The sequence below is a fragment of the Triticum urartu genome, chromosome 5A (assembly GCF_056163025.1).
Source record: "Triticum urartu cultivar PI428250 chromosome 5A, HENAU_Tu73, whole genome shotgun sequence".
Lineage (NCBI taxonomy): Eukaryota > Viridiplantae > Streptophyta > Magnoliopsida > Poales > Poaceae > Triticum > Triticum urartu.
In genome coordinates, this window is record NC_141877.1 from 41,078,789 (window position 1) to 41,106,623 (window position 27,835).

General features: G+C 46.7%; 1 protein-coding gene, 1 long non-coding RNA gene and 1 pseudogene across 2 annotated transcripts; 2 read left to right on the forward strand and 1 right to left on the reverse strand.

Moving 5' to 3' along the window:
* The first annotated feature begins 8,247 nt into the window (after nt 1-8,247).
* LOC125527154 (uncharacterized) lies at nt 8,248-8,695 on the forward strand. The gene is made up of 3 exons (XR_015603304.1): nt 8,248-8,302; nt 8,390-8,485; nt 8,573-8,695. It is a non-coding gene; the product is annotated as an uncharacterized LOC125527154 (long non-coding RNA).
* Nucleotides 8,696-24,961: 16,266 nt separating this feature from the next.
* Nucleotides 24,962-25,989, forward strand: LOC147967826 (uncharacterized). The gene is made up of 3 exons (XM_087523269.1): nt 24,962-25,391; nt 25,470-25,551; nt 25,654-25,989. Exons 1-3 carry the CDS (start codon nt 25,048-25,050, stop codon nt 25,987-25,989), a joined length of 762 nt encoding a protein of 253 aa, XP_087379395.1. The 5' UTR covers nt 24,962-25,047.
* A 380-nt stretch (nt 25,990-26,369) lies between these two features.
* On the reverse strand, nt 26,370-27,391 carry LOC147967827 (uncharacterized; annotated as a pseudogene).
* Nucleotides 27,392-27,835: the final 444 nt, after the last annotated feature.

Below are 27,835 nucleotides of genomic sequence, written 5' to 3' on the forward strand. Positions count from 1 at the left end.
ACAACGGATGTTCCCCCTATCAGCCTTTTGGTTTTGTCTTTTGATGCTGATGCACATTGTCTTCCATGCTCTCGCACTACCGGAACAGGGCTCTAAGCCGACAGCCAAATGTATGCCGACGGCCACCGTCGGCCTAATCCGAGCTATGCCGACAGCTAGGTCCTGGCCGTCGGCGTACAACGGCCGTCGGGCTATCCCCGTCTACGCCGATAGCAGCCGTTGGCACATAACAGCCGTCGGCTTATCCCAGACTACGCCTACAGCTGCCATCGGCATATATAGGCCGTCGGCATAGATGCGGGCCCGGCAGCAGCCGTCGGCTCATCACGGCCGGCTAACGACGTCAAATCTATGCCGATGGCCGTGACGGGTGGCCGTCGGCATAGATACGGGTGACACGTCACCGATCCAGAGCGCACCGACCAGGCGTATGCCGACAGCAGCCGTCGGCATAGCTGACACGTCATCGATCCGCGGCGCTGTCCATCTGCCCTGGCCGCAGACCGTCGGCATAGTTTTTTTCTTTTTTTCTTTTTTCCACATAGTATTATTATTATTATTATTAAGCATACAGTATGTGTTAATAAGCATACATATATATTGTGTTAATAAGCATACATATAGTATGTGTTAATAAGCATATAGTATGTGTTAATAAGCATACATATAGTATGTGTTAATAAGCATATAGTATGTGTTAATAAGCATATAGTATGTTAATAAGCACATAGTATGTGTTAATAAGCATACATATAGTTTTTTTTCTTTTTCTTCACTGTTTTCTTTATTATTATTATTTAACTAACTAACATACAATATGTGTTAATAAGCATACATACATTATTTTTCGGTTCTGTACAGAGCGGTGTGACCCCCCTCACGAACGGTGCCGCCGCGAGCCGACAACTGGAATGGGGAACAACCGCATCGGGTCTATACGAAGGGGACTTTTCTCCAAGTGTTCATATATATCGGATGACCTACCACAATCAGATGGTGTTATGCCATGTCCGAAGAGGCGGCACGCATCTCCGGGGTGTGGCCCCGTCACGGACGGCGCCGCCGCCGGCACCTGGAGGGGGGGAACGGACGCATCGGGTCTACATGGAGTGGATGTATCTGTGGGTTTGGCCCGGATGTTGCTCCCGGGTGTCCTTATGGGCGGACCTGACACAACCGGGTGGAGAGGTCCACTGGTCAAAGCCCGTCCGTGCAAAGTCAAAGGGCTAGATCCCGTGGTCAAACGCTACAGGGTTAGCCGGGACGGGGGCCCTGGGGGGTAGCAATGCCACCGGAGCGTCGTACCGGGCCCTCATACATGCAGGGTGGTGTTGTGGCATGTCCGAAGAGGCGGCACGCGTGTCCGAGGTGTGGCCCCCGTCACGGACGGCGCCGACGCCGGCACCTGGAGGGGGAAATGGACGCGTCGGATCTACACGGAGAGTATCTTGCTATGGGTCTGGCCCGGATGTTGCTCCCCGGTGTCCCTTTGGGACGACCTGACACAACCGGGTGGAGAGGTCCACTGGTCAAAGCCCGTCAGTGGGAAGTCAAAGGGCTAGATCTCGTGGTCAACCGCTCCAGGGTTAGGCGGGACGGGGGCCCTGGGGGGTAGCAATGCCACCGGAGCGTCGTGCCGCGCCTCATACATGTGGGGTGGTGTTGTGGCATGTCCGAAGAGGCCGCACGCGTCTCCGGTGCATGGCCCCCCTCACGGACGGCGTCGTCGCCGGCACCTGGAGGGGGGAAACTACCGCATCGGGTCTACATGGAGTGGATTTAGCTGTGGGTTTGGCCCAGATGTTGCTCCCTGGTGTCCCTCTGGGCCGACCCGACACAACAGGGTGGAGAGGTCCACTGGTCAAAGCCCATCCGTGCAAAGTCAAAGGGCTAGATCCCGTGGTCAACCGCTCCAGGGTTAGGCGGGACGGGGGCCCTGGGGGGTAGCAATGCCACCGGAGCATCGTACCGGTCCCTCATACATACGGGTGGTGTTGTGGCATGTCCGAAGAGGTGACACGCATCTCCGGGGTGTGCCCCCCATCACGGACGGCGCCGCTGCCGTCACCTGGAGGGAGGGAAACGGACGTGTCGGGTCTACACAGAGTGGATGTAGCTGTGGGTTTGGCCCGGATGTTGCTCCCGGGTGTCCCTATGGGTAGACCTGACACAACCGGGTGGAGAGGTCCACTGGTCAGAGCCCGTCCGTGGGAAGTCAAAGGGCTAGATCTCATGATCAACCGCTCCTGGGTTAGGCGGGACGGGGGCCCTGGGGGGTAGCAATGCCGCCGGAGCATCGCACCGGGCCCTCATACATGCGGGGTGGTGTGGTGGCATGTCCGAAGAGGCGGCACGCGTCTCCGGGGAGTGCCCCCCCCCTAACGGACGGCGATGACACGGTAGTAGCCATTCTGCGGTAACGATGCGGCGTGAATATTATTAAATACTCGGAGCGCGATAAAATCATGAGTTTTTTTGCACGACGTGGGCACATGTGCTATAGGAACGATGATATTTTTTCATAATTTTTGGTGATGGAGAAGTATCCCAAAAATTCCCTCTACGCGGATTGCCCTTCGTGCGTCTACGGCTGTGGCCGGCGGCCTCCGGGGGCTAGCATGCCGCCAAATCTTGCGTAGGCGGCCTCTCACAAGTTTGGAAGTGTTGTGGTGGTTGCAAACTCCCGACACGCGTGTCCGGGGTGTGCCCCCCCTCACAGACGGCGCCGCCGCTGGCACCTGGAGGGGGGAAACGGACGTGTCGGGTCTACACGGAGGGGATCTTGCTGTGGGTCTGGCCCGGTTGTTGCTCCAAAGTGTTCCTATGGGCTGACCTAACACAACCGGGCGGGGAAGTCCGCTGGTCAAAGCCCGTCCGTGCAAAGTCAAAGGGCTAGATCCCGTGGTCAAACGCTACAGGGTTAGGCGGGACTAGGCCCTGGGGGGTACACTGCCACCGGAGCGTCGCACCGGGCCCTCATACATGCGAGGTGGTGTGGTGGCATGTCCGAAGAGGCGGCACGCGTCTTCGGGGTGTGGCCCCCCTCACGGACGGCGCCGCCGCCGGCATCCGGAGAGGGGAAACGGACGCGTCGGGTCTACATGGAGGGGATGTAGCTGTGGGTTTGGCCCGGATGTTGCTCCCAGGTGTCTGGGAGCGCCAACCATCTCCCTCCGACGGACTTGGATCCGCCGCCGCCCCCACCCCCACCGTCGACGACCCCCTCCCCCTTCACTCACCTCACCAACTAAGCTCCAATCGAGCATGCAAGGCAGTGGCCATGGCGCTCCCGGACCCGCGACCAGGCCATGACCTCGACGGACGAAGCTACTCGAGTTCGGCGCTCCCCTCCCCTCTTCTCTATGTGGTTTCAGAAGAGGAGAGGGCCGAGCGGTTAAAAGAATTAAAAAATCTATATGAAATAATAATACATAAAAACATAAAATGCAAAAATATTACCATAAAAAAATCTAAAAAAATAACTATAAGAAAATATTAAAAAATCTAAAAAATGAAAAATATAACTATAAGAAAATATTAAAAAATATAAAAAATATATATGCCTACGGCTAAGCCGTTGGCATATGTGACACGTGGCATCGTCAGGTATGCCGACGGCTTAGCCGTCGGCATACATCGCCTTATCCGTTCACGGGCCCGCCCGCTCCACCCATTCCCCATCGCGCCCCGACTCCCCACCCGCCACGCTGCGCTGCCTCCTCCTCCACACCCGCGCCGCCGCCGCCGTCCAACCCGGCCGAGCCCCGACCCGGCCTCTCCAACCCCGCGCCGCCTTGCCTCCACCCCGGCCCAGCCCCGTCCCCGCCTCTCCAACCCGGCGCCGCCGCGCGCGACCCCGCCCCTGCCCTCTCCACCCCCGTGCGCCCTAACCTCCCCGCCGGCCGCACCACCCTGGCCCTCCCGTTGGCCGTGCTTCTCTGGACGGCCCATCCACGCCGCGGCCCTCCCGTCCCCTACACCGCCGGCCCCAACTCCACAGCCGCGACACCGCTCTCCTCGGTGAGCTAGCACTCCTTTGTCTTTTTCTTCATTTATTTGCATGATTTAGCTACTATTGGATGTATGAATGGATGGATGTTGGATGTATGAATGGATGGATGTTGGATGTTGTTAGGTTGTTAGATGGATGAATGTTCTATGCGTCTTAGATGGATGGATGAATCTCGGCAAAATGAATGGATGCATGATTTAGTTTTTATTTTCAGTTTGTGATGTTGTTAAGTAGCTATGTGAGATGTGCTTCAAATTTGGGATATGATAAGTGGTTATTTCATCATGATGATCTTGCTAAAAAAAATGATATGTCAGTGCTTAATGTGAGGTGATTACCTAAATTGGGATATGATAAGTGCTTCCAAAATTGACACTTGAGAAAATATGATTTTTTTTCATAGTTTAATGTGTCAATGCTTAATCTGAGGTGATGACCTAATTTTTTCACTCGGTGGAATTAACAGGATTTGTGGTGTTCCATCTTCGTGGAGTGATCGTCGACGTTGGAGGTGTTGGTCTACGATCGTCCGTCCTTTGATCGACTACATCCTCTACATCTAAGGGTGAGCAACAATTCCATGACCTCGTCCACTTTTTTTCCATGTCACTAGATTAAATTTTCACATCAAGTCGCGTAACCTAGGTCTCCCGTCCGAAAGGGTTGCATCGATAAATATGCATTCAATTGCATATTTATCACCGCAGCTCTTTCGGATTGTCCAGCGCTTTCCACGGACAGCCCGAGGATGTGTAGATTGGGTACGTTGTTCATGCTCTACCCCGTTCCGAGACAGGATTTCGGCGGCGCCTCCCTGTTGTTCTCCGGATGCACATTCTCTTGGCATTTTGCCGAGACGTGTATTTGGAGAACAGGGGGGAGGTGCTGCCGAAATATTGTCTCGGAATGGGGTAAAGCGTGGACAACGTACTCAATCTACATATTCTCGGGTGGGATTAGGACCCATCTTTACCTATTAGAGATGTAGGTGGATTAAATGTTGTTTCTCGTCAACCTTGTAAAAATAAAATATTGATGTGAGTAATTTAAATGAATCCTTAAATTTGTTGTGTGGCTTCCAAAAGAGCAGAGATGGCAGATAATCAGTGCATGTATAGTGGGTTTTTCCGTCGGAATCAAGTAACAACAGAGTGGGTCGAGAAAACTGATGTGTTTTTGAAAGAGATATTTCGTAGTCCAATGAGGATGGTGCCAGAATGCCCGTGTGCCAGATGTAAGAGGCGTATCCGCAGAGATAAGAGTGAGATGACTAAGCACCTTCGCATGCATGGATTTATGCCCAACTTTAATATGCCGATAAAATTTGCCCAGTGGGACCGTGGTAGAGAGGATGTGATACGACAACGCGTCGCTGGTTATGAGGACGATGGGGTTAGAGACATGCTAGATGATGTCTTTGCTGCACAGCCGACACCTCCGTCACATTCAGCGAATGAACCGGAGGAGCCGGAGGAAACCGCAAAGGCCTTCTTGGAAATCTTGGCCTCGTCAAAGAAACCTCTCTATGAGGGTGCCAAGCTGTCTGTGTTGGATGCCATCTCGCAACTGATGGCAGTCAAGGCTGAGTACGGCTGTAGCCGAGGTTGCTTCGAAGCATTTCTGGGAGTATGGGCTAACAGCCTGCCTGAGGGCCATGAACTGCCGAAAACCATGTACGGTACGAAGAAAATCATGAAGGCGCTCTAGATGGACTATGAGAAAATACATGTTTGTCCAAAGAATTGCCTTTTGTTTAGGCATGAGTATGCGGATGACAAGTACTGTAGGAAGTGCGGTTCCTCTCGGTATATTGAGGTGGTCGATAAGCATGGTCAGAAGCAGCAGCTAAAAATCCCTGTGAAGGTTCTTCGGTATCTTGATTTTATAAAAAGACGGCAGCGCCTTTTCATCACCGAGGAGTCTGCCAAAATGATGAAGTGGCACAAGGAAGCGAAAAGGTACAATCCAAAAAAAACCATCAACCATCTATGCCGGAGCCGATCTCTTTATCGCCGCTACCCAGGCCACACAAGTATATTATCTGGCTTACCCATGCTAGAAAGAGTACCTAAAGGGTTGGGAAGTTGTGTTCAAGGTGTCGCCGCATGGTAAGCTACCGGACCCGAACGATGATGATTACTACAACATAAACCCCATGACATAATGACGACGACGCACGGATTGATGGTGAGGCAGTTGTGAATCAAAGAGACATAATTATGCTTGAAAAGTTAAATGAAGACGCTGACGATGAGGAAGAGCCTCCACCTCCGTCAGACAACGAAGAAGATATGCGTGATAGTGATGATGAGACCGGTCCACAAATAGATTACAATAGTGATGATTCATATGGGTTCTAGAAAATGTAAGTTCTTTTAATGATCATTACAATAGTATGCTTAATGTGCTCTTCTGGTATTAATGTTTTTCCTGTATGCTTGTTTAATTGATATCCTTACTAATTGTTTATTCTCTTCTCAATGCAGGTTTGCTAATCATGGGCAAGTCCAGCGGCGCTAGTTTCCTCAGTAAATTTAAAGGACTTACTCGGAGTGGACGAGCCCAAAAGGTTCCCTCCCGACTACGCGAGGATGACACCTCACAGGGAGGTGGAGGGGTCGGGGGAGGAGACCCTAGAGGAGGCGGTGGGGGGAGAGCCCCTAGAGGAGGAGGAGGTGGGGGGAGAGGCAACCGGGGCAAAAAACTCCGGGCCATGTCTGAAATAGGAGGGTCTTCTTCGATGCCCTCCTATACAGAGGCACCTTCTGAGTCTGAGGAGGAGGAGTATGTTCCTGATGGCGAGGAGGAGGAGGCCGAGGAGGAGGGTGAGGAGGAGGAGGCCGAGGAGGAGGGTGAGGAGGAGGGCGAGGAGGGTGGAGGGGAGGTTGATCCCGCGTTGTGGGGTGACTTTCCACCGGGTTCTTCGCAGGGGTGGCTGCGTTGTAATGCCGGACTACCTACACCACCTTCTATCGAGGAGCACAAGTGGCTCATTGAACCTGTGGGGACAGAGTAAGTGCCTCTCAATCATATTTTCAACACATGACAACATTTTCTTATTGTACACATGGTAATCATTTGATTCTTTTGCAGAAACTGGATCCTTCGCGGAAAGGGCCGTAAACCGAACGGCCTTATCACTGTCCTGTTGAAGGAGTTTTGGCCTGGCCTATTCTGCCCGCGGCCAGACAGGGACCCGCAGCAGCGGGTTTTGGCCACGAGCTGGGCCCACTACGAGGCTTGCAGCAACGCGGAGTACGGGACGACCGCTAAGGCCGTGATCACCAAATTTTGGGTAAGTTCTCTTCTGAATCACTTATCTTCAGTTTCGTTCATAGTTTAACATTGAATCACTCAACTCATGCCTTGTTTGCTTCTGGTTTATGCATGATTGCAGCAACTCTATAGAGTTCTTGACGAGCACAAGGCGAGACCCGACGTGGTCTTGCTTGCGGCTGCGAAGAAGAAAGCTCGTCAGTTGCAGTACGAGGTGCGCTGGGTTGCCGTCTCGCAGTACTACCACTACTACCTGCACCAAAAGATGACCAAAACTCAAGCGCAGAAGCTACGACTTACCTTGAGCAAGGAGCAGTTCATGATGGTAACTATTACTAACTTTTCATTGTTTCAAGCAGTCAACTATATGTTTCGTGCTCACATGTCATGCTTCCAAAATTTGCATAGGTTGTTCCTCGTTGGTGCTATGGAAGGCATGACGGATGGGCGAGTTTGGTGGATAGGTGGCTCTGCGCCGATGCAGAGTTTGCCGCCAAGAGCATCAAGGCCCGGGCTAACCGTGGAGACGACGGGACACACGGCCAAGGAAACAGGAACCACTGGGGCTTCAAGGCCATGAAGGTATATCTATGTGCATGATGCATTTTTGTTCTTCTTTACGTCATGTTCTTATGTATGGCTGACTTCTATTTGACGTTGTAGGAGGACAAGTTGAAGAGGCCGCTCTCAGACATGGAGTCGTGGAAGCTGGCCCGCGAGCGGAGTCATCGCAAGGAGGGCGAGAGCCAGTACTACGGCAAGACCGAGGAGCACCTGGGGTCTTACATTCATCACTATCAGGAGTTACATCCGGATGTTCCTGTTGCTGAGGTCGCCCAGTCTCAGATCGACGACACGGCGGTGGTGGCCATCCAGGGGAAGAAGAATGGCCGGTATCCATGTTTCGATGGCTTGATCACTCCTTCGATCTCGTACACACAGCTTCGGGCTACCAACCAGAGCCAGTTAGAGAGTACGGGGCGTTCACAGACTCCCTTAGCCCGCCAGCATGCTGTAAGTACTTCCTCTTTATCTTTTTCTATCTTGCATTCTCAGTTTATTTTCAGCATTGCTCACTTAGAAACAACCTAAATTATGTAGGCATATAAGGAGTTTGTCGAGCATAGGAATCTCGAGGTGCGGGAGTACTTGAAACGAGTGAAGGCAAACGATGATTACAACCGTCAGATGATGACGGTTACTTTTGCCCTCTTAAAACCAAGCTAAATTTTTGCAGTTTCATTCCTTCTGATCTTCTAGTTTGCTTGTTTAACTAACATTCAGGCTATGTTGGCGTCTTGGACTAACCGCACGGATCCACCACAAATGGGACCCCCACCACCACCTGCGGGAGAACCCCCACACGTGCCCACGTTCGATGAATGGGTGGCACTAGGCAGTGATGGTCCGGTTAGTACATTTTCCTAACTACTGGCAAACTAGTTCTCGTTCATGAAACACTATCATATCATATTTACCGTTAGAATCTTTTCTGAAACATGTAGGCGACCGGTGGCTCGACTCCTGCTCCGTCGACCCCAGTCACTCCGATCTGGCAGAGTGGTGGTGGTCGTGATGGCGATTTTGGCGGAGGTGGTGGTGGTGGTTTTGGCGGAGGTGGTGCTTTTGGCGGAGGTGGTGGTTTTGGCGGAGGTGCTCTTGCTTGATGATTCCGTGCATGTGGCCATCGTGCCATGCCTTTCATATTCCTACTTTTATCATGTTTCATGTCTTGCACTACTTTTATGTTCATGAACTTCCGTCGGTGATGATCTTTAGATGATCTGATGAACTTGAGTATGTTTAGATGATGATGGTGAACTTGAGTATGTTTAGATTAACTTGAGTATGTTTACATGATGAATTGTCATATTTTTGCATAATTTCATATTGTTCTGTTTTGAAATGCTGTCAAATGAATTGGAAAAGAGAAAACAGGGGGAAAAAAACTATGCCTACGGCAAAGCCGTCGGCATATATACGCCCAGGAGTTACCAGGGCTTGCCACGTGGCACATCTATGCCTACAGCAAAGCCGTAGGCATATATCAAAATCTATGCCGACGGCTTTGCCGTAGGCATAGCCCTGCTGCCAGGATAACCCAGCAGCTGCCACGTGGCAGAGATATGCCGACGGCAAAGACTCATCTATGCCTACGGCTTTGCTGTAGGGATAGCCCTGCGACGTGGCATTGCGTGATTCGTCAGCGCTTTTGACGGCGCCGTCCGTTGCCGTCAGATGAAAAACACTGCCGACAGCTATACTGTGCCGACGGCTGACGGCAGGCCGTCGGCATAGGCCCCTATGCCGACGGCTATACTATGCCGACGGTCTGACAAACTACGCTGACGACATCTACGCCGACGGGTCTATGCCGACGGCAGCCGTAGGCATAGATCTATGCCGACGGCCTAGGGGCCTATGCCGACGGCCCGTGGCCGTAGGCATAGCCCGCGAGTCCGGTAGTGTCGCTATCTATGTTTAAGTTTTGACTGATGCTGACTCACATTTTCTTTCTACAGTTGTGATATTATTCAAGTGTACATACATTGATCCTTTACATGGAACTTGTCATCTTTGTTTGCCAGATGATCAGTCATTTGACGTATATGAGAAACTTGAAGGGAAGCATAAGGCAATCCATCATTAACTTTTAGTTTTATTTCAAGTTGTTGGAATCAATCTTGAGAACATCTTTCTATTATAGATACTTTATTACTGCTTTGAAGTCTTGTAATCTGTTTAACATTACGCACTACAGAAATAGTGAGGTTATGACACCATGGTGATAGATATTGGGTATTGGAGAGGGGAAGATTGAAAGAGATGGTGATATAAGGACAGAGGGGAAGTGGGAGAGGAAGAAAGTTGGTATGACGATTATAATCAGGTTAGTACCTCAGAATTTTATTCACTGATGTTTTCTTTGCGGTAGAAAAAATGGTTTTAAAAGGTTCATGATTTTGGCAAAACTGTAGGACGCATGTGTGGTCCTTCACATCAACAGATAGGATAGGGTACCCAATATGAAATGGACAACGAAGCATCATTTATTTGTCTTCCATATTGTTAACTATGGCACACATGGCCTACTCTGCAGAATATCAAGTTTGACGACGATGATTATTGGAACCAAGAGGAGGAAGCACAGAAGTTTCCATTTGATGTTCTATTCATATGACTGCTACTATAGCAAATATGTAAAGCCTGGATTGGTTTACTTATAGTTTTTGGTAATTGATTTTTAATTTGTCGCGTCTCGGTATGTCAGTAGATAATCAGTGACCAGTGTTGGCAACGGTGCATTGATCCTATTTAGTTGTGGTTCTGTATGCCTCCTCTTGCTGGAGCTTACACCCAAAAAAATGTTAGTTGTGGGATTCTATATCTTCTTGCAAGTAAGTGTTGAAGCTCTGCAGCATTTATTTTTGTAGAGATCAATTAGCAAGTGTGCATTGCTCTCTTATTGTTGGGGGCTGGGGGAAAGCAATCAACAGGTGAGTTAGATCCTTTTTAGTGCCATTCCACCATTTTACGGCAGAGACAAGTAGCAAAACTCATGGCATTGTTGTTTGTTAACTGAATCGTGCATTTTTTGGTTAATATTTGTACGTACTAACAATTGCACGGATATATTTATTTCTGCAGTCCTAATGTAAGAATTGAAGCAATAGCCCCTTTCATGTTCTACTTTTTGCCTTTTCAAATATCACATATTCTATCAGCGTACATATATATATGCAAAGTGTGGTTATTACAATTATTACAGGTTGTTTGGTTATTAGCTAGCAATCTGTGGTAGTAATTATGTAAATTATTAACCAATCTTGTCTGGTCGTAGGGTTCCTAATCGACGTTATCATCTTATTCTATGGCCTCTGCTTACTTTCACCCTAAGCGATCTTCAAAATTTATTCCAGTATTGCAGAGCCTCTTATATTGTTCTTCTTTTGGGCATAGACAAGGATTCACAATGAATACTATTATGTGGAGTACATGTCTGTAGTTAGCATGGATCGTCTGATTAGTAGACAAAAGTTCAAGTTTCAGTGTAAATTTCCTAAGTGTCTCATGATTATTGATGATTGGTTTCCAAAGGGCACCACATTGTTTTACTAAGAGGATTATCTTAATATAGAGAACCTTTTTTTCAAAGGAGCGACTAAGCCAAATGAAAATTCCATGAACGAATAAAAAGGGTGGAAACTGTCAACCTTATTTCTCCAGGGGATGGAGTGGAGATTGGGAAACATAGCTAGATGGGAGAAATGATAAATTGTTCTATAATAATGTCTTATACCGTATCTGCGGGGTAAATATATGTACATGTATCAGAACATGGTATGGTTTATGAATATAAATAAATTACATTAAACAAACATTCTTATGTTGTTGGCTAATTTTTTTGTTTGTGTGATCCTTGCTTGGTTTTTTGACGTGGCGAAAATTCTACAGCCGATGAGGATCTGATTTAATTCTGATATGTCGAGCTTCTGATGGTTCACTATGTAAGCTTGTTTGGTGATTCCTAAATCCATGCTAAAATTACATGCGAGCGTGGTACTGTTATTTTTTTCTTTATATCCTGTAACCTGATGATCTACAAGTGTACAAAGCGCATAAGATGTTTTGGAACTAAGCGCCTGTTGGGATCCTCTCCTGCTCCACGTGTGGAGGGGTGCCAAATGGTTTGGGCCTGCTTTGCGGAGCCCAATCCTCCCGTAGTGTAATTTCGCGGAGGTGCGGAAGCGTATCTCCTCCAAACGAAGAAGCTGGAGTTTCTTGAATTTATGGGAGTGGTGCACCTAACATTTTGATATGAAGAAAACTTCCTGAGCGAACCAGCAACTTCGCGACCCCAGCTCGCGTGCAAAGCTGGCTGGCCGAGAAGTTGGCCTGTTTGGGAAGCCAGAGAGCTTCCGAGCGAGGACTAAGCATAATGTCATATTTGTGGCAATGTAGTTAGAAGCAACATAACACACACAAAAATTTGACTTGTGTGTTGAACACATGCTCGTGGGTTACAAGATATTTCATAACTATATAAAAATTACAAGATTTGTTTATAACTAGATAAATACCGACAACTCAAAAAATCATCTCTATGCTTAAATTTATTTCTGTTGCATTGTGCCGGTATTTCTTGGGTGGCCAATATTTCTAATTGCTAAACGAGATTTAATAAGGAAACCGTGGTAGACTTTTTTAGTGACTCGTGATGATAAGTATGTCGTATGGAGAAGAAAATATAAGCCAATATTTTATGGGATGCGTGCGCTAAGCAGAGAGGTTGTTAGGGCTACCAAAAGACGACGACCCTCTCTTGAGCTGATGATGAGGGAGAGCACGGGGTGATTGTGCGTTCAATGATGGTGGTGAGACAACCAGCAAGGTTGAGTCGGCAGTGGAGATCAATAATGATGGTGAACGACGCGTAAGTTTGTTGTCCCATAGCAACGCACGGGTACTTAACTAGTTATTTTATTTTAATTTTAATTTTTTAATTTAATAATAAAGCAAGGATTGAGGATCACCGTTGCGGTAGTTTTTAAAAAAGCCCTTGCTGTTTTTTGTATTCAACCTACAAAAACGTTTTGATTTTGCAAACTAACCCCTGCATTTTGTGCTCCTTTCTTCATCTTATCCACCGGCTGGAAGGGGCGCATGCCCACCGACTGCACCTGCCGCGGGGACGCCGCGGCCGCCATGGCAACCTTCGACGCGGCCGCTTCCGGCCCGGACGCGGCGCCCGACCTCTGCCTCGCCGCGCACCAGAGCAACCAGCTCCTCCACCTGCTCGCCTCTGCGGACGGCGCCGTCTTACCCGTCCACCCGGCCGCCGCCGCGCGCCGCGTGTTCGCTGGCATGCTGGAGGCCAGGGCGCCCCCGTCCGAGGCCACCATCACCTCGCTCGCCTGCATCGTCGCTGCAGACGCCGAGGGCGCCTACGAAGCCTTCAGGCTCGTCTCCTCCATGCGGCAGAAGTACGGCCTCGCATCGCGCCTCCGGTCTTACAGCCTCGTGCTTGCCGCGTTCCGGCGCGCCGGGGAGGCTGGAAAGGCCTACGCGGTCGAGGCCCACATGGCGGCCTCCACTGCATCACCGGAAGAGCCCGAGCTCGCCCTGCTCCTTGAGCTCAGCGCGAAGGCCAGGGACGCAGACAAGGTGTTTGAGTATATGCACAAGCTGCGGTGAGCTGTCGGCTGTGTGAAAGAGGAGATCGCCAGGGGGGGTGGTTCCGAAACAAGAAGGTGGCAACTGCTGGTAAGGCTGGTGACTCTCGACCGCCGCAGGACGCTGGCCCTATCCCACGCCGCCGTCGGCTTCCTGGACGCTGCGCTGGAGGCCCTCGCGGCCGCTGGGAGCCAGGACGCGTTCCTCCACAAAACCTTTATTTGGAGCCAGGACGCCCGGGAGGAGATCATGGTTGATGCTTTACCGCCGGAAGTTGTTGACCTGGAACAAGCGGGTAAGCTGGATGTGAGAGCGGAGGCGCACGCCATGGTGCAGGATGTCGTGGTGTCCGAAGCACCTGAGGTGCCGGAACCAGAGGTGAAGAGCGGGGAGGTGGTGGTCCGAGGACACAACCAAGGTGCATCCTGCGCATCAACCAGAGACGAAGGCCGATGAGGTGCTGGTCAGGGATACGGTCACGGCTATTGTGGTGCAGGAACCGGAAGCAAAGGGTGAGGGTGTCACGGTCTCGTGAGGCAGCTGGTGCGCAGACTATAGAGGTACATAATGTTTCTGCTTGTTTACCATCCATCCCCAACATTTTGAAGCTGCGATGTCACATTAGGCGGGCTACTTTTGTTGCTGGTGGTACGGGGGCAGGCAGTGGTGGTGGCTGCTGCTTAGATATCTTTGCTGGTTCAGAGAGATAGATGGAAGTGAGTTTGTTTCGTGCTTATGATCGTGTTTGATAATGCCTGTTCAATGAGAGTGCCATTCGGTCAATTGTTTGTATGAATTCTGTAAAAAAGTTGTGTTACTGTGAGTAAACAAAATCTTGTATGCCGCACCTTTGAGTTTGAGATGCAGATTTGTATGCCCTATGAATAACTTAAAAAATTTGATGCAACTAGGGAACTTGTATCATTTGTTAGGTATAAATGGCAGGAGCACAGCCTATTCAGTAAATACAAACTATCCGCATCTCATGTTCGAAGGGACATCTTAAAGGCTTTGTATTTCTAGCGCTGTCTGCTCCCAATTCACCACCCTTCTTGATGATGTTTCTGCTTGTTTACCATCCATCCCCAACATTTTGAAGCTGCGATGTCTCATTAGGCGGGCTACTTTTGTTGCTGGTGGTACGGGGGCAGGCAGTGGCAGTGGCTGCTGCTTAGATATCTTTGCTGGTTCAAAGAGATAGATGGAGGTGAGTTTGTTCTGTGCTTGTGATCGTGTTTGATAATGCCTGTTCAATGAGAGTGCCATTCGGTCAATTGTTTGTATGAATTCTGTAAAAAAGTTGTGTTACTGTGAGTAAACAAAATCTTGTATGCCGCACCTTTGAGTTTGAGATGCAGATTTGTATGCCCTGTGAATAACTTAAAAAATTTGATGCAACTGGGGAACTTGTATCATTTGTTAGGTATAAATGGCAGGAGCACAGCCTATTCAATAAATACAAACTATCCGCATCTCATGTTCGAAGGGACATCTTAAAGGCTTTGTATTTCTAGGGCTGTCTGCTCACAATTCACCACCCTTCTTGATGATGTTTCTGCTTGTTTACCATCCATCCCCAACATTTTGAAGCTGCGATGTCTCATTAGGCGGGCTACTTTTGTTGCTGGTGGTACGGGGGCAGGCAGTGGCAGTGGCTGCTGCTTAGATATCTTTGCTGGTTCAAAGAGATAGATGGAGGTGAGTTTGTTCTGTGCTTACGATCGTGTTTGATAATGCCTGTTCAATGAGAGTGCCATTCGGTCAATTGTTTGTATGAATTCTGTAAAAAAGTTGTGTTACTGTGAGTAAACAAAATCTTGTATGCCGCACCTTTGAGTTTGAGATGCAGATTTGTATGCCCTGTGAATAACTTAAAAAATTTGATGCAACTGGAACTTGTATCATTTGTTAGGTATAAATGGCAGGAGCACAGCCTATTCAATAAATACAAACTATCCGCATCTCATGTTCGAAGGGACATCTTAAAGGCTTTGTATTTCTAGCGCTGTCTGCTCACAATTCACCACCCTTCTTGATGATGTTTCTGCTTGTTTACCATCCATCCCCAACATTTTGAAGCTGCGATGTCTCATTAGGCGGGCTACTTTTGTTGTTGGTGGTACGGGGGCAGGTAGTGGCAGTGGCTGCTGCTTAGATATCTTTGCTGGTTCAAAGAGATAGATGGAGGTGAGTTTGTTCTGTGCTTACGATCGTGTTTGATAATGCGTGTTCAATGAGAGTGCCATTCGGTCAATTGTTTGTATGAATTGTGTAAAAAAGTTGTGTTACTGTGAGTAAACAAAATCTTGTATGCCGCACCTTTGAGTTTGAGATGCAGATTTGTATGCCCTGTGAATAACTTAAAAAATTTGATGCAACTGGGGAACTTGTATCATTTGTTAGGTATAAATGGCAGGAGCACAGCCTATTCAATAAATACAAACTATCCGCATCTCATGTTCGAAGGGACATCTTAAAGGCTTTGTATTTCTAGCGCTGTCTGCTCAAAATTCACCACCCTTCTTGATGAATTGGTATGCTCTTGGTATTAGCATTTAACATATTTAGTACAAACATGTCTTGAATTGTTTTTGTAGGATTAAATATAGCAGCACTTTTGCTTTTATCATTTCATCTTAAAGTATTCACACTGCTGGCACCATATGTGTACAACTGAAAACATATTTTACCAAGTTAAGAGAAAATGATGCCAGGAGGCGTCAGCAGCAGCGGTGGCTCGGAGCACAGGCATGGGCGTTTTAGAGACACATTGGTATTTTTTGATAGAGACTACTGGTAGTTTAGAATGATTTCACCGTCGAGGCGATCCTTACACATTCATCAATATTTAATAACAACAGTAAATTTATCTCTATATATCTGCCTTCTTATCTTTTGGGGGATTGGGCTTGCTCTGTATGATATTACATGGCTTGAATGAACTGTAGATTTCGTAAATCAGTAGTGTTGCTATGATTTTTCACTGCCACATGTTTTAACTTAATTATTGGAATCAGGAGCCCTCTCGGATTACTTATGCCTCTGGTGATTTGAGAGCTAATATTCTGTTTCTCCAAATACCAGTATGATGATTGCATTAAGGACTGTGATACGGCTTTTGAGAGGGGAAGGGAACTTCATGCTGACTGTGCTGACTTCAAGATGGTCTCAACTCTCAAGGGCACTGACAAGGAAAGCAACTGCTCTTGCCAAACTTGCCAAGTCTTCCAAAGACTACGATGTTGCCACTGAGACTTTCCAGAAGGCTCTAACTGAGCATCAAACCCAGATACCCTGAAAATACTAAATGATGCTGAACGAGCAAACAAGGAGCTCGAGCAACAAGAGTATTATGATCCATAAAAAGCTGATGAGGAGCGAGAGAAAGGTAAGCTGCGTGAATTATACTGTTAACACTGCTTTTCTGCCCCTAATAGTCTAGGGTAGTTAATGATGAGGTTCTCTGTTCTTGCTACTGCCCTGCAGGTAATGAGTTCCCTAAGCAGCAAAAATACCCAGAAGCAGTGAAGCATTACACTGAAGCGCTCAGGAGAAACCTGAAGGATCCGAAGGTAATTCCTTGATGTTTTATGTTGCTCAATTGCTTGAGCAAAACAATTATTTGAAACCATTTCACAGTTATATTGGGAAGAATTTTTTTTACATCTGACGGGAACCCGCATAAGATTAACCAATAATGCGGAGAACATACCAAACTATGTATATATACGCCTTTTGAATTAGCCTGTCGATGACGACTGGTGCATCAGGTGCTTCTGCAGTATAGATTTGTCCTGTAGTGGGTTTGGTATAACTGCTAAGTTGTTGTTTGTGTGGATTGTATATTTCAGGTATACAGCAACAGGGCTGCCTGTTACACCAAGCTGAGTTCCATGCCTGAACGGATGCCGAGAAGTGCATCGAGCTAGATCCTACATTCTCCAAGGGAAATGCACAATCCGGTTTTTCATGAAAGAGTATGACAAAGCAATGGAAACTTATCAGGAAGGCCTAAAGCATGATCCAAGTAACCAGGAGCTGCTTGATGGTGTCAAGAGGTAAATAGCACTGAAAGAGATTGTCAATCAGTCACTGGTTTCTCATCTTAGATTCCACCAAGCAGCTCCTAACCGTTGCTGTCCATTCTCAGATGTGTTCAGCAGATCAACAAGGCGAACAGAAGCAAACTTTACCCCAGAGGAACTGAAGGAGAGACAGGGCAAAGCTATGCAGGACCCTGAAATCCAAAACATCCTAACGGACCCTATTATGCGGCAGGTAAGTTCATCATCAGATGTCTGTTTACTCCTCTTTCTTGAGCCAGAGGTTGGTTTGGCGAACGGTGCGATGACATTGAGGTGTTTGTTGTCTGCAGGTGTTGATTGATTTCCAGGAGAATCCAAGGGCTGCTCAGGACGTCTCGGGAGCATGAACGCAACGGCGGTCGGGCTTGGGCATCGTTGGGTTCAGTGATTGGAGACGTGGCCGTTCGTCCCTGACGGATCTCCGCCGCCACGGCCTGAGAGAGCCTAGAGAAGGGAGGGTACGGACGAGCACCTATAGGACGACCTGCCATCATGGCCAGCGCTTGTAGACTCCGACAACATTCATGTGGTCATAGTCGAATCCTCCCGTCGTCTCGCGCCGTGTATATTCAGACTTATTTGCGTGCGCCGTAGGTTGTATGAACATGGAGGTGCAGTCACCCGAGGTGCAGAAGCTCCATCACCTACGTCTACCTCCTCCACTACGCTGACAAGTAAGCTAAGCCCCCATCATCTACATTGCTTCCTCCCTACCTGTGATTAATTACTTCGAGCCTGCTGTTCTTTTGTCATATATACAAACCTATCTATGCTTAAGTGTGGTCATTAGGTTATGGAACAGGAGAAACAAAGTGTTCTTTAGCAGATCCAAACCTGTCCATTTTAGAATTGGACCAAGAATTACTTGTGTTGCCTGTTTGATATGTATAACCATAATTTTTTTGGATGTCATAGAAAAATCATGCTACATCATAATTTTTAATCTTTGTAAACAAGTTAAACTTGGAATAAGATCCTGAAAGTAATAGAGCGCTTCTTGAATGCATGGAAACAAAAAAAGTTAGATATCTCAGAGTCAATATGTCATATATTCTGAAAGTGGTGCACATGGATATGTATATATTCTTGGTTAGTTTTTGTCCTGTTTCTGTTGTATATATGCTCTAAGAGTCCAAAAGAAGATGAGGTAGCGCTACTTGATTTCCTGTCAAATTTCAGTAACAGTCAAGCAATAATGCAATATTGGCCTTTTCTTTTTCCTGTATTACGTAGTGACCATGGAGTCAAAGCTCATGTCGATGGTCAATTACTGACAGTTGCACTTATATAGAGCACACTGATATAATATCTGCACATATATTCTGGAAGAAGCCTATAGGAGTGGATGAGCAAATAACACATCACATTCGAATAATATTGAATGTGTTCCATCTGTTCACCTAAATTAATTTTGTATTCTGCTCTACAATGTTAATTGCAGAACAAAAGACTAGCGATGGTGCAAATAGAAGATAGGTTTACTGGAGGGGGAGGGGGGAGGTTTGAAATAGCAAAAAAATTAATGCTATAACGCCAAAAGAAAGTCGAGAAGGCCATATAGGTGCATGAATATCCATATGTTAGATACCATGATGTTGAATCACTCGAATATGCCCGTTGCAACGTACGGGCACCTTTACCATATATAATAACTACGAGTACAGTACATGAAAAGCAATTAGTGGATGACATTCCAGTTGAGAAGATGCTAATTCATGATACATTGGTTGATATTTTCTGCACCCCAACTCAGGTCACCGGGTTTGACTGATTCCTCACACTTGGTAAACATGCAAATAAACCTTCCACCATTAGGTGTGAAGAACATCTGTATATGCAGGGATTTGCTGGGAAAAACTATCTTCGGAACAAGTGGGCCAATGCAAATTTTAAGAGAGCTGAAGAGACGCATAGAGCAAGAGAAAGGAGAAATACTTCCACTCTTGAGAATCTACATCAAAGAATTAGAATGGGACAGTAACTAAGTATGCATGTGATATGTGATTCAATTGAAAATAGTGTTATATGTACATCTTAGGGAGGTTAAGATTGGCTCATGATGTGTATGTTGATGTCCATCTTTATATCTGAGAATTAAGGGATCTATTCTTTTAACCAGGAAGCAATTTAAGTAGCAAGTTCGTTTCTCGTTGGTTAGTTGTATCACTGTCTCCCAACACTAACACTACTTGACAGCCAGCCATGACCATTGATTTAATTTCATTTTTTTAGTTTCCTACTATTTTTCTAGCTAAGTGAAATATCTTTGAAGCTATGAAACTTACCTACACCCATGACTTGACTCTTGGTTGCGAATTCTAAATGAAGTACAAGCAGCCAATCTTTTTGAATGAATTTGCTGATGGTTTGAATTGTTATTCTTCACTATGGATGCATGGCAGTTCTTGGGTTTGAGCCTTAGGCATGCAACAATGAGATCTAATTGCATTGTTTGTTAACTATTTAAACCAAAATCATTCATCAATTTTGATTGAAAATCTTATCCCAATACTTTTGATACTGTACTTCGATTTTGATAACAAAAATTGTTTCAAATTGGCATGTGGAAAATAAAGTAAGAGCATATCCATGTTTACTTATTAGTTTGTTTTCTGAGAATGGTACAGGATTTACAAACTGAAAAAGCATTTATTGTTTGAAAATTATTTTAAACCAAAATCGTTTGAAATGTTTGTTATGATATGGCTGTTTGACTGATTGCAATGTTGTTTTAGTGGTAATTTTTTTCAACTTCTAAGCATATATTTATTTTTTGTACACCCGGTGCAACGCACGGGCATTTTTGTTTGCTAGTCTTTTCTTTACCTCTTTGCCTACACGCATTGCTTTCGTCGGATTCACCGTCACTTTTCATTAATAAAGTTGCAAATATTTACCCACCACTGCCATCCTTAGGTGGAAAAAACGTTTCGCTAATGATCTGAAAAAAAACATAAAAAAGATCAAAAAGAGAAAGAGCTAACCGACCCAATCCTTCTTCCCCCGATGCGGACGACCCACCTCCCTGCGCCGCCGATGTCAGCCGCCACCCCCAGGGGGAATCAGCTCAGATGGCATCCGTGACTGCAGTGCGTCGTGGCTCTGGCTGCCGAGGAAGAGAGCGGAAGAGATGACGATGGTGCCCTGCGTCCTGCGCCGCTCGAAGGTCGTTTAGGGAATTGCTCAAGGTGCTCGAGGCCGACATCCAGCATGCCGGCGTTGTTAACATCGTGTCTCCGGACTATGATGGGCGTATCTGCAGATATTGATTTCCTACAGCCCGAAGCACACTTCTTCCTCTTCCTCAGCTCAGTGAACCGTCTGCAGCCTCAGCAGTGCACTCGACCTCCTCGGATCCTCGGCTACAAGGCTCAGTCTTTGCATTTGTGTGGTTTGATTCAAGACTTCGTGGCATATTGTGGTCACTACACTTGTGTTCTTGTGGGAATTGTGTAGCTTTATGTTACAGTTTGGACCTATGATACTGACGCCCATTGTCTGTCTATAGATGTTATATTTTCTCCCCTCGTTCGACTGCAACAAGGGGTGCTACGAGCAGAGGGCAGTCTGCTCAGAGTTAGTAGCGAGCAAGAGGTCGGTCTCTGAGATTGATGCTGACATAGACGAGGAGTGGGAGGTCTGCGTGGAGTTAAAAAACAGCAGGGGTTGTGCCGGTTGTGCCGCCCAACTTCAGCCATGATATCTGCATCAAGTGCTACCGTCAATGGTGAGAACAAGAACCTGATCCCCTCACCTTTTTATTTTTCTGTCATGTTTAACCATAGCAACCATGTTTGGTGTTTAGTTTAATGCCATCTTCAGAGCTAGCTTAGTCGATACTAAATGTTAGTACGTGTTATTAAGTGCGTCACCAGTCACCACCGGAGCCTCTTTGTTCAGATGTCTATGTCATATAAGTAAGTTGGTGTGAGCATCATTTATGGAAAAATATGCAGCAACCTCTGTATCTGCTTGCCAGTTTTGTGCTTGGTTCTTACGAGGTCTGACTTTCACCACATACATGTAAGTATTAGAGATTTATATGGCAAGTTCACCACATACATGTAAGTGAACTTAATGAGGTTTTAAGCTGCAAAATTAAGTTGCATTTAGATTCTGTTGAGTAAATAGCACTGGCGGTCTATGAACTTGCACCACGGGTGCACTTTAGTCACACAACTTGCAAACCGGAAGAACTCGTCAAGAACTTGCATTGCGGGTGCAATCAAGTCACACGCGCCAGCTGAACCGCGCCGACGCCCGGTTTTCTCTGATTTCAGGTCACGCGCGTCGCACGTGACGGCCGCTTTTTTTGCAGATAGCCCCCTGAAGTCTCAAGCAATGCCGCATTGAAACACTCCTCTGTTTTCTCTCGCTGCCTCTGTTCGTTGCCGATGGGAGAGGAGACAGGCGGCGCCGCGCCGTCATGGAGATCGTCGGCGAACAGGGTGCCGGTCCAGACGGTGTTCCATCCGACGGTGGAGTTGCCGGTTCTTCGCACTGAATGGCATGGGGGTCCGACTTACGGTGAGTTTCCCCCTCCCCCTATCCCGTCCCCCAATTTTAGTTAGGGTTTCCTCCTTCACGCAATAGATGAAATACTGGTGGTGCATCTAAATAGTTATAGGTCTGAGATGTGCAGTACTAGGTACTTGACATGGTTGGTACCTCTTTTACCTCTTTTTGTATGTTGGGCTGCATCCTAGGGTTAGTTCATATTGTGTGGGCATGTTGGGCTGATATTGCCTCCGCTCACAAATGTAGGGTATGATTCGGTGAAATTCAGTGTGGAGGTGCATCATGGTGGGTTTTTTGCGGGAAAAGGAGTGAATCTGACATATTTGGAGGAGAAGATAACATGGTTTGACAACCTGGACAGGAATACACTATGTAATGATGTGATCTGCTATATGCTAGCACAACTTAATTATCCCGATGAGGAGAAAATTATGCTATGGTGCCCACCTGGTAAAACTCTTGCAGATGTGGTGGAAATTAACTTGGAAAATGACTGTTTAAAGATGGCCAGAGCATCTGTTTACTCCAAGGTACTGGTTCTGTTTGTTAAACATATCAGAGAACAGAATCAAGAGGAGGAAGATGACATTGCAATTAAAGGTTCCCCTGCACTACCTACAGTTATAATGAGCCCTTTTAGCACAGAGAAGATTAGGAAGATGAAATCAGAGACAGTGGCAGGTAGTTCAGAAAATGCATCTACTGTAGAGCAACAAGCAGATGCAGATGGGTCAGAGGGCCAAGAAAAATCAAATGTGTCAGAGAATTCAGAAGTTTCAGAAGAAGAGTACGATTGTGATTCAGACATTGATCCTACTTGGTACGACAGTGATTATGGAATGGAGGAGGAGGATGATAAGGACTATGATAAGAATGTAGATGATGTTGTGCATGATGCTATGGTTGAGAAGGGCAAAAACATAGGAGCTGAATATAGGCATGTTCCTGGGTCAGATGATGTTCATGAGGATGATCTGCAACTGCCAGAAGAGGATGACTTGGAGAAAAGACATAAAAGTGACTCCGATGATGAGGAGTACAAGGCAAAGAAAAAGAAGAAGAAACCTATATATAGGTTTAAAACATTTAACCCTACTGTTGACATGGAAAACCCTCAGTTCAAGCTAGGAATGGTATTTGATTCAGTGGATCTACTTAGGAAAGTTATAGCACAATATGCAGTAAAGAACAGGGTGCAAATTAAGAAGAAAAGAAATAACAAGCAAAGGTTTGAGGCTGTGTGTTCTGAGGGTTGCCCTTGGAAGCTTGTGGCTGTCAATGACAACAGGACACAGTCCTTCCTTGTAAAGACTTATGTTGGAGAGCATACATGTGAAAAAGTTTGCGATGTGAAGGAACTAACAACACCTTTTCTTGCCAATAAATATGTAGAGAAGTTCAGAGACAATGACAAGATTTCACTGTCTACCTTTTCAAGAAAAGTCAGGAAGAAATTCAACATGGAAGTTAGCAGGCACAAGCTAGGGAGAGCTAGGAAAGCAGCATTGGAAGTTGTGCGTGGGGATGAGGTGAAGCAGTACTCATTGCTTTGGAGATATGCAGAAGAAGTAAGACATAGCAATCCTGGGTCATCTTTCTATCTGAACCTAGAGAATGGCCTATTTAGTACTTGCTACTTAAGTTTGGCAGCTTGTAATATAGGTTGGCTGAAGGGCTGCAGGCCAATCATTTGTATTGATGGCACGTTCATAAAGATAAAGTATGGTGGCCAATTACTCACTGCAGTTGGTATTGATGGCAATGACTCAATTTATCCTATTGCAATGGCAGTGGTGGAGACAGAATGTTATGCATCTTGGAACTGGTTCCTTTGTACACTGAAGCAAGACCTCAACATAATTAACACAAGCACAATCACTATCATGAGTGACAAACAGAAGGTAAATCACTGTTAATGTTCAGTTACTGTTCATGTTCAGTTACTGTTCATGTTAGTGTCAGTGTTGCAATTCAGTTCATACAAACTAAGATATAACTGGTTTCCTCTATTAGGGGCTAATCAAGGCTGTAAATGAGCAGTTCTGTGACTCAGAGCATAGGTTTTGTGTGAGACACTTATACCAAAACTTGCATTCAGTGCACAAAGGTGAGACAATAAGACAACAAGTGTGGGCTTGTGCCAAATCCACTGCACCAACCATGTTTGAACTAAACATGGAGAAACTGAAGCAAGATAACCCAGAATCTTATGCTTGGTTGGAAGATAAAGCACCAAATCAATGGTCAAGGGCTTTTTTTCATGAGCTTCCTAAATGTGACATTCTATTGAACAACACATGTGAAGTTTTCAACAGGTAACTGAATGTTGTTCTTACTTAATTGCCTGTCTTACTTAATAGTCTGTCTTACTTAATTGCCTGTCTATAACTGCAATAACTGACTATTGTTCTTACTGAATTCCACTAGGTACATACTAGAAGCTAGAGAACTACCTGTGTTCTCCATGTTGGAGAGGATAAAATCACAGTTAATGCACAGGCATATGTCAAAGAAAAAGAAGCTACTCAAAAATGGACAGGCAATCTAACTCCCAAAATCAGAGACAAATTAAGAAAAAATATAGAGTTGTCTGCCAATTGTCATCCTGAGGAGTCAGGCATGGGTGTCTTTGGTGTTTTGTCCAATGACAAGCAATACATAGTCGAGTTAAATATGCATACATGTACTTGCAGAAGGTGGCAACTCACAGGTGTTCCCTGCAGCCATGCATGTGCATGTTGCAGACATGAAAGGATTAAACCTGAAACCATGGTTTCTTCTTGTTACACTGTGGAAACATACTATCTAGCTTATGGGGTACAGATATGTCCAACTAGAGATAAAGATGAGTGGGCTGCTGTGTCTGCAACACCTATTTTACCACCACTATATGAGAGAAGAGCTGGAAGGAGAAGGAAGAACAGAAGGCAGCAACCTGAGGAGAGTGAAGATGGCACCAAACTAAGCAGGCATGGTGCTATTATGCACTGTGGTTACTGCAAAGAAGCTGGTCATAACAGAAGTGGCTGCTCAAAGTTGAAAGCTGCTGTAATAAGAGAAGTGGGTGGGGATGATGAGGAACAAGCTGAGCAAGTTCCAGAGCAAACTGAGCATGTTCCAGAGCAGCCTGAGCAAGTTCCAAAGCAAACTGAGCATGTTGCAGAGCCAAATGATCTAGTTACAGCAAAAAGTTCTATAGGAAGGAAGAGAAAGCCCACTGACAAAATGAATGAACTAGTACAGCAGCTGATAGAAAAGGCAAAGAAAAAGAAGTCCAAAATGGTTATTGATGAGAATGGAGATGTTGACTTTCCAGTAATATTAACTATGAGTTCTACTTTTTCTACTTACTAAAAGAAAATTAATTAAATCCTTTACTTACATAGTGTTTGTTGATGTTGTCAGCATATTCAACATAGAACTATGAGGCCACATTTGGACCCAACACAAGTACAAGACAGCATGGTACATATTTTATCACATGAGGTACTTATAAAACAGTTGGTGAAATAATTCGTTTCACAAATGACATGAACTAACATATGGTGAAATTGACCCTGTCCTCATCTTATTTATTTATGTGTTTAGGGGCCAGCACAAGGAGTACCTGTTTCTTGGATGCACCGAATTCCAGATGAAAGTGCATTTATTGCTGAGCTTAGGGCCAACATTCCAGATGAACCAGCACACACAACACAAAGAGCAAGAGGAGCAAGAGGGGCAAGAGGAAGAAGAGGAGCAAGAGGAGCAAGAGGTGGGTCAGTGGCAGCAGGAAGAGGACCAGCACATGGACATGAACCAGACCAACCAAGAAGAAGAGGAAGAACAAATTCTACAAGAACAAGAGGGAAAAGGAAAAGAAAAACTAGGGGAATGGAGTGGCTCTTACTTGGGGAAGGAACAAGTAGAACTGAACATGTGTAAGAGGAAGCCCAAGATGAGTTCCAGGTCACCCAGAAGATTGAGATGCCTTATGTTCTCATGAACTAGTAGTACTAAGTAGTATCAAGTGGACATGTGCTACAATTTCATTTTGTTGTAGTATGAAGTGGCAACTAATTGAACTTCTGTAGTGTTATGTACTGGTCTTTTGGTGGATACGAAACTCTGCTGAACTACTACTTAAACTGTGGCTGAAATTATGGACCGATCTTCTACATATTTGCAATCATATATGTAGAGCATACTTTTGCACACATGAAACAAAATAAGCAAATTCACATAAGCGACAACAGTTGTAACAAACAACATTCAGGATTATAACATCAAACTGACAGTAACAAACTAACAACACGACACGACAAGTTCACATTCAACATTACAGACCGACAAATTCAAATGAAAACACCAAACTACTGATCATCGCTTAAGCTGTGCCATATTGTCCAGGGCCAGTGCCATCTATCTTGCCGCGCCAGGTGGTGAAAGTATGCTTCCGGGTAAGGTCTTCATCTTCATCAGGGAGAAATTCTACAGCCAAGCCTTAAGTTAGCAATGGGCCATGATCGACGACCTCTTTGACTTGCATAATCACTGGAAATTCTACGGTTGCACGCTCTGTGGGAGAATTTGGAGCCGGCAGTGAATGTGCGTTCTCGTCGTCGGAGTCTGGCTTCCATGGCCCCGTAGGAGGTGCAGGAACAGCCACGGTGAGCACCTTTGGCACACCTGAAGGGTTGCGCAGCCACGCGGTCACCGGCAACACCCACTTGTTGGTGGCCGGGAGCATGTCAATGAGCTCGCCATCGACACCGGCGAGCACCAGGTTGACGGTGTGTGGATCCCAAGCCTCCTCCGGCAACCCCTCCAAACTCAGCAACGTCTTGTACTTGAGCTCCCCCGGCTTGCCACGCGAGAAGCTTGACCAGCGCTGAAAAGAAATCCTGCTGCCACAACAACGAAGCTGCTCCGACGCGTGCACCACACGAGTGCAATCATCTGTCGCCTCGAAGCGAACGAAAAAATGGAATGGTGGGCAAGTGACCTCCACCTTGGTTGTCGTCCGTCGGACAGCACAGTGAGACTCCATCGCCGCCGCTAGTGCCTCCGGCGTCACCACGCTCCGCGGCTGTCCAATGATGGTGGCGTACAGGACACGGCCATAGAAATCTCCCTCGAGAGCCGCCATGCCAGCAGTGCGAGCGATGACAACCCGCCCGCACTCCGGCCGCAACTCCGGCTCGCCCCGCTGCCACACCTCTTGAGGAAACAAACGCGAGTCCCGGATGCGAGGCCATGCCACAGCGGGCGCCGGAGACCTGCCATGGCGGACGCCGGCGACGGCGCGGCTGGCCAGTGCCACGCTCTCCGAGCTGCCGCCTGCCATACTGTCCGCCACAATGATGGCGGCACCACGGTTACTTCCGCCGAGGGAGGAGGAACAACTCCAGCCAGGAAAGCCGCCACCGCTCGAGCTCTCGCTGCCGTCACCACCGCCGCCGTAGGTGTGAGAGGACAGACGAGAACTAGGGATTTGGTTTCGATTTGGGAACTAGGGTTTGATTCGGTTATAAATCTATAGAGATTGCAATACGGCCCTCAAACAATATCGCGAAGGACTTTTCTGCAAAAGTACTGAGAAAACCGGGCGTCGGCGCGGTTCAGCTGGCGCGTGTGACTTGATTGCACCCACAATGCAAGTTCTGTGACGGGTTCTTCCGGTTTGCAAGTTATGTGACTAAAGTGCACCCGCAGTGCAAGTTCATAGACCGCCGGTGCTATTTACTCGATTCTGTTAGATTGACTGCCATAGAGCTTTCAAACGCGGCTG

Coding starts and splice junctions, on each gene's coding strand:
- LOC147967826 (XM_087523269.1), top strand. CDS start 25,048: ATGCACTGTGGTTACTGCAAAGAAGCTGGTCATAACAGAAGTGGCTGC. Junction 25,392..25,469: donor GACTTTCCAGTAATATTAAC/TATGAGTTCTAC, acceptor TTGATGTTGTCA/GCATATTCAACATAGAACTA. Junction 25,552..25,653: donor TACATATTTTATCACATGAG/GTACTTATAAAA, acceptor TTATGTGTTTAG/GGGCCAGCACAAGGAGTACC.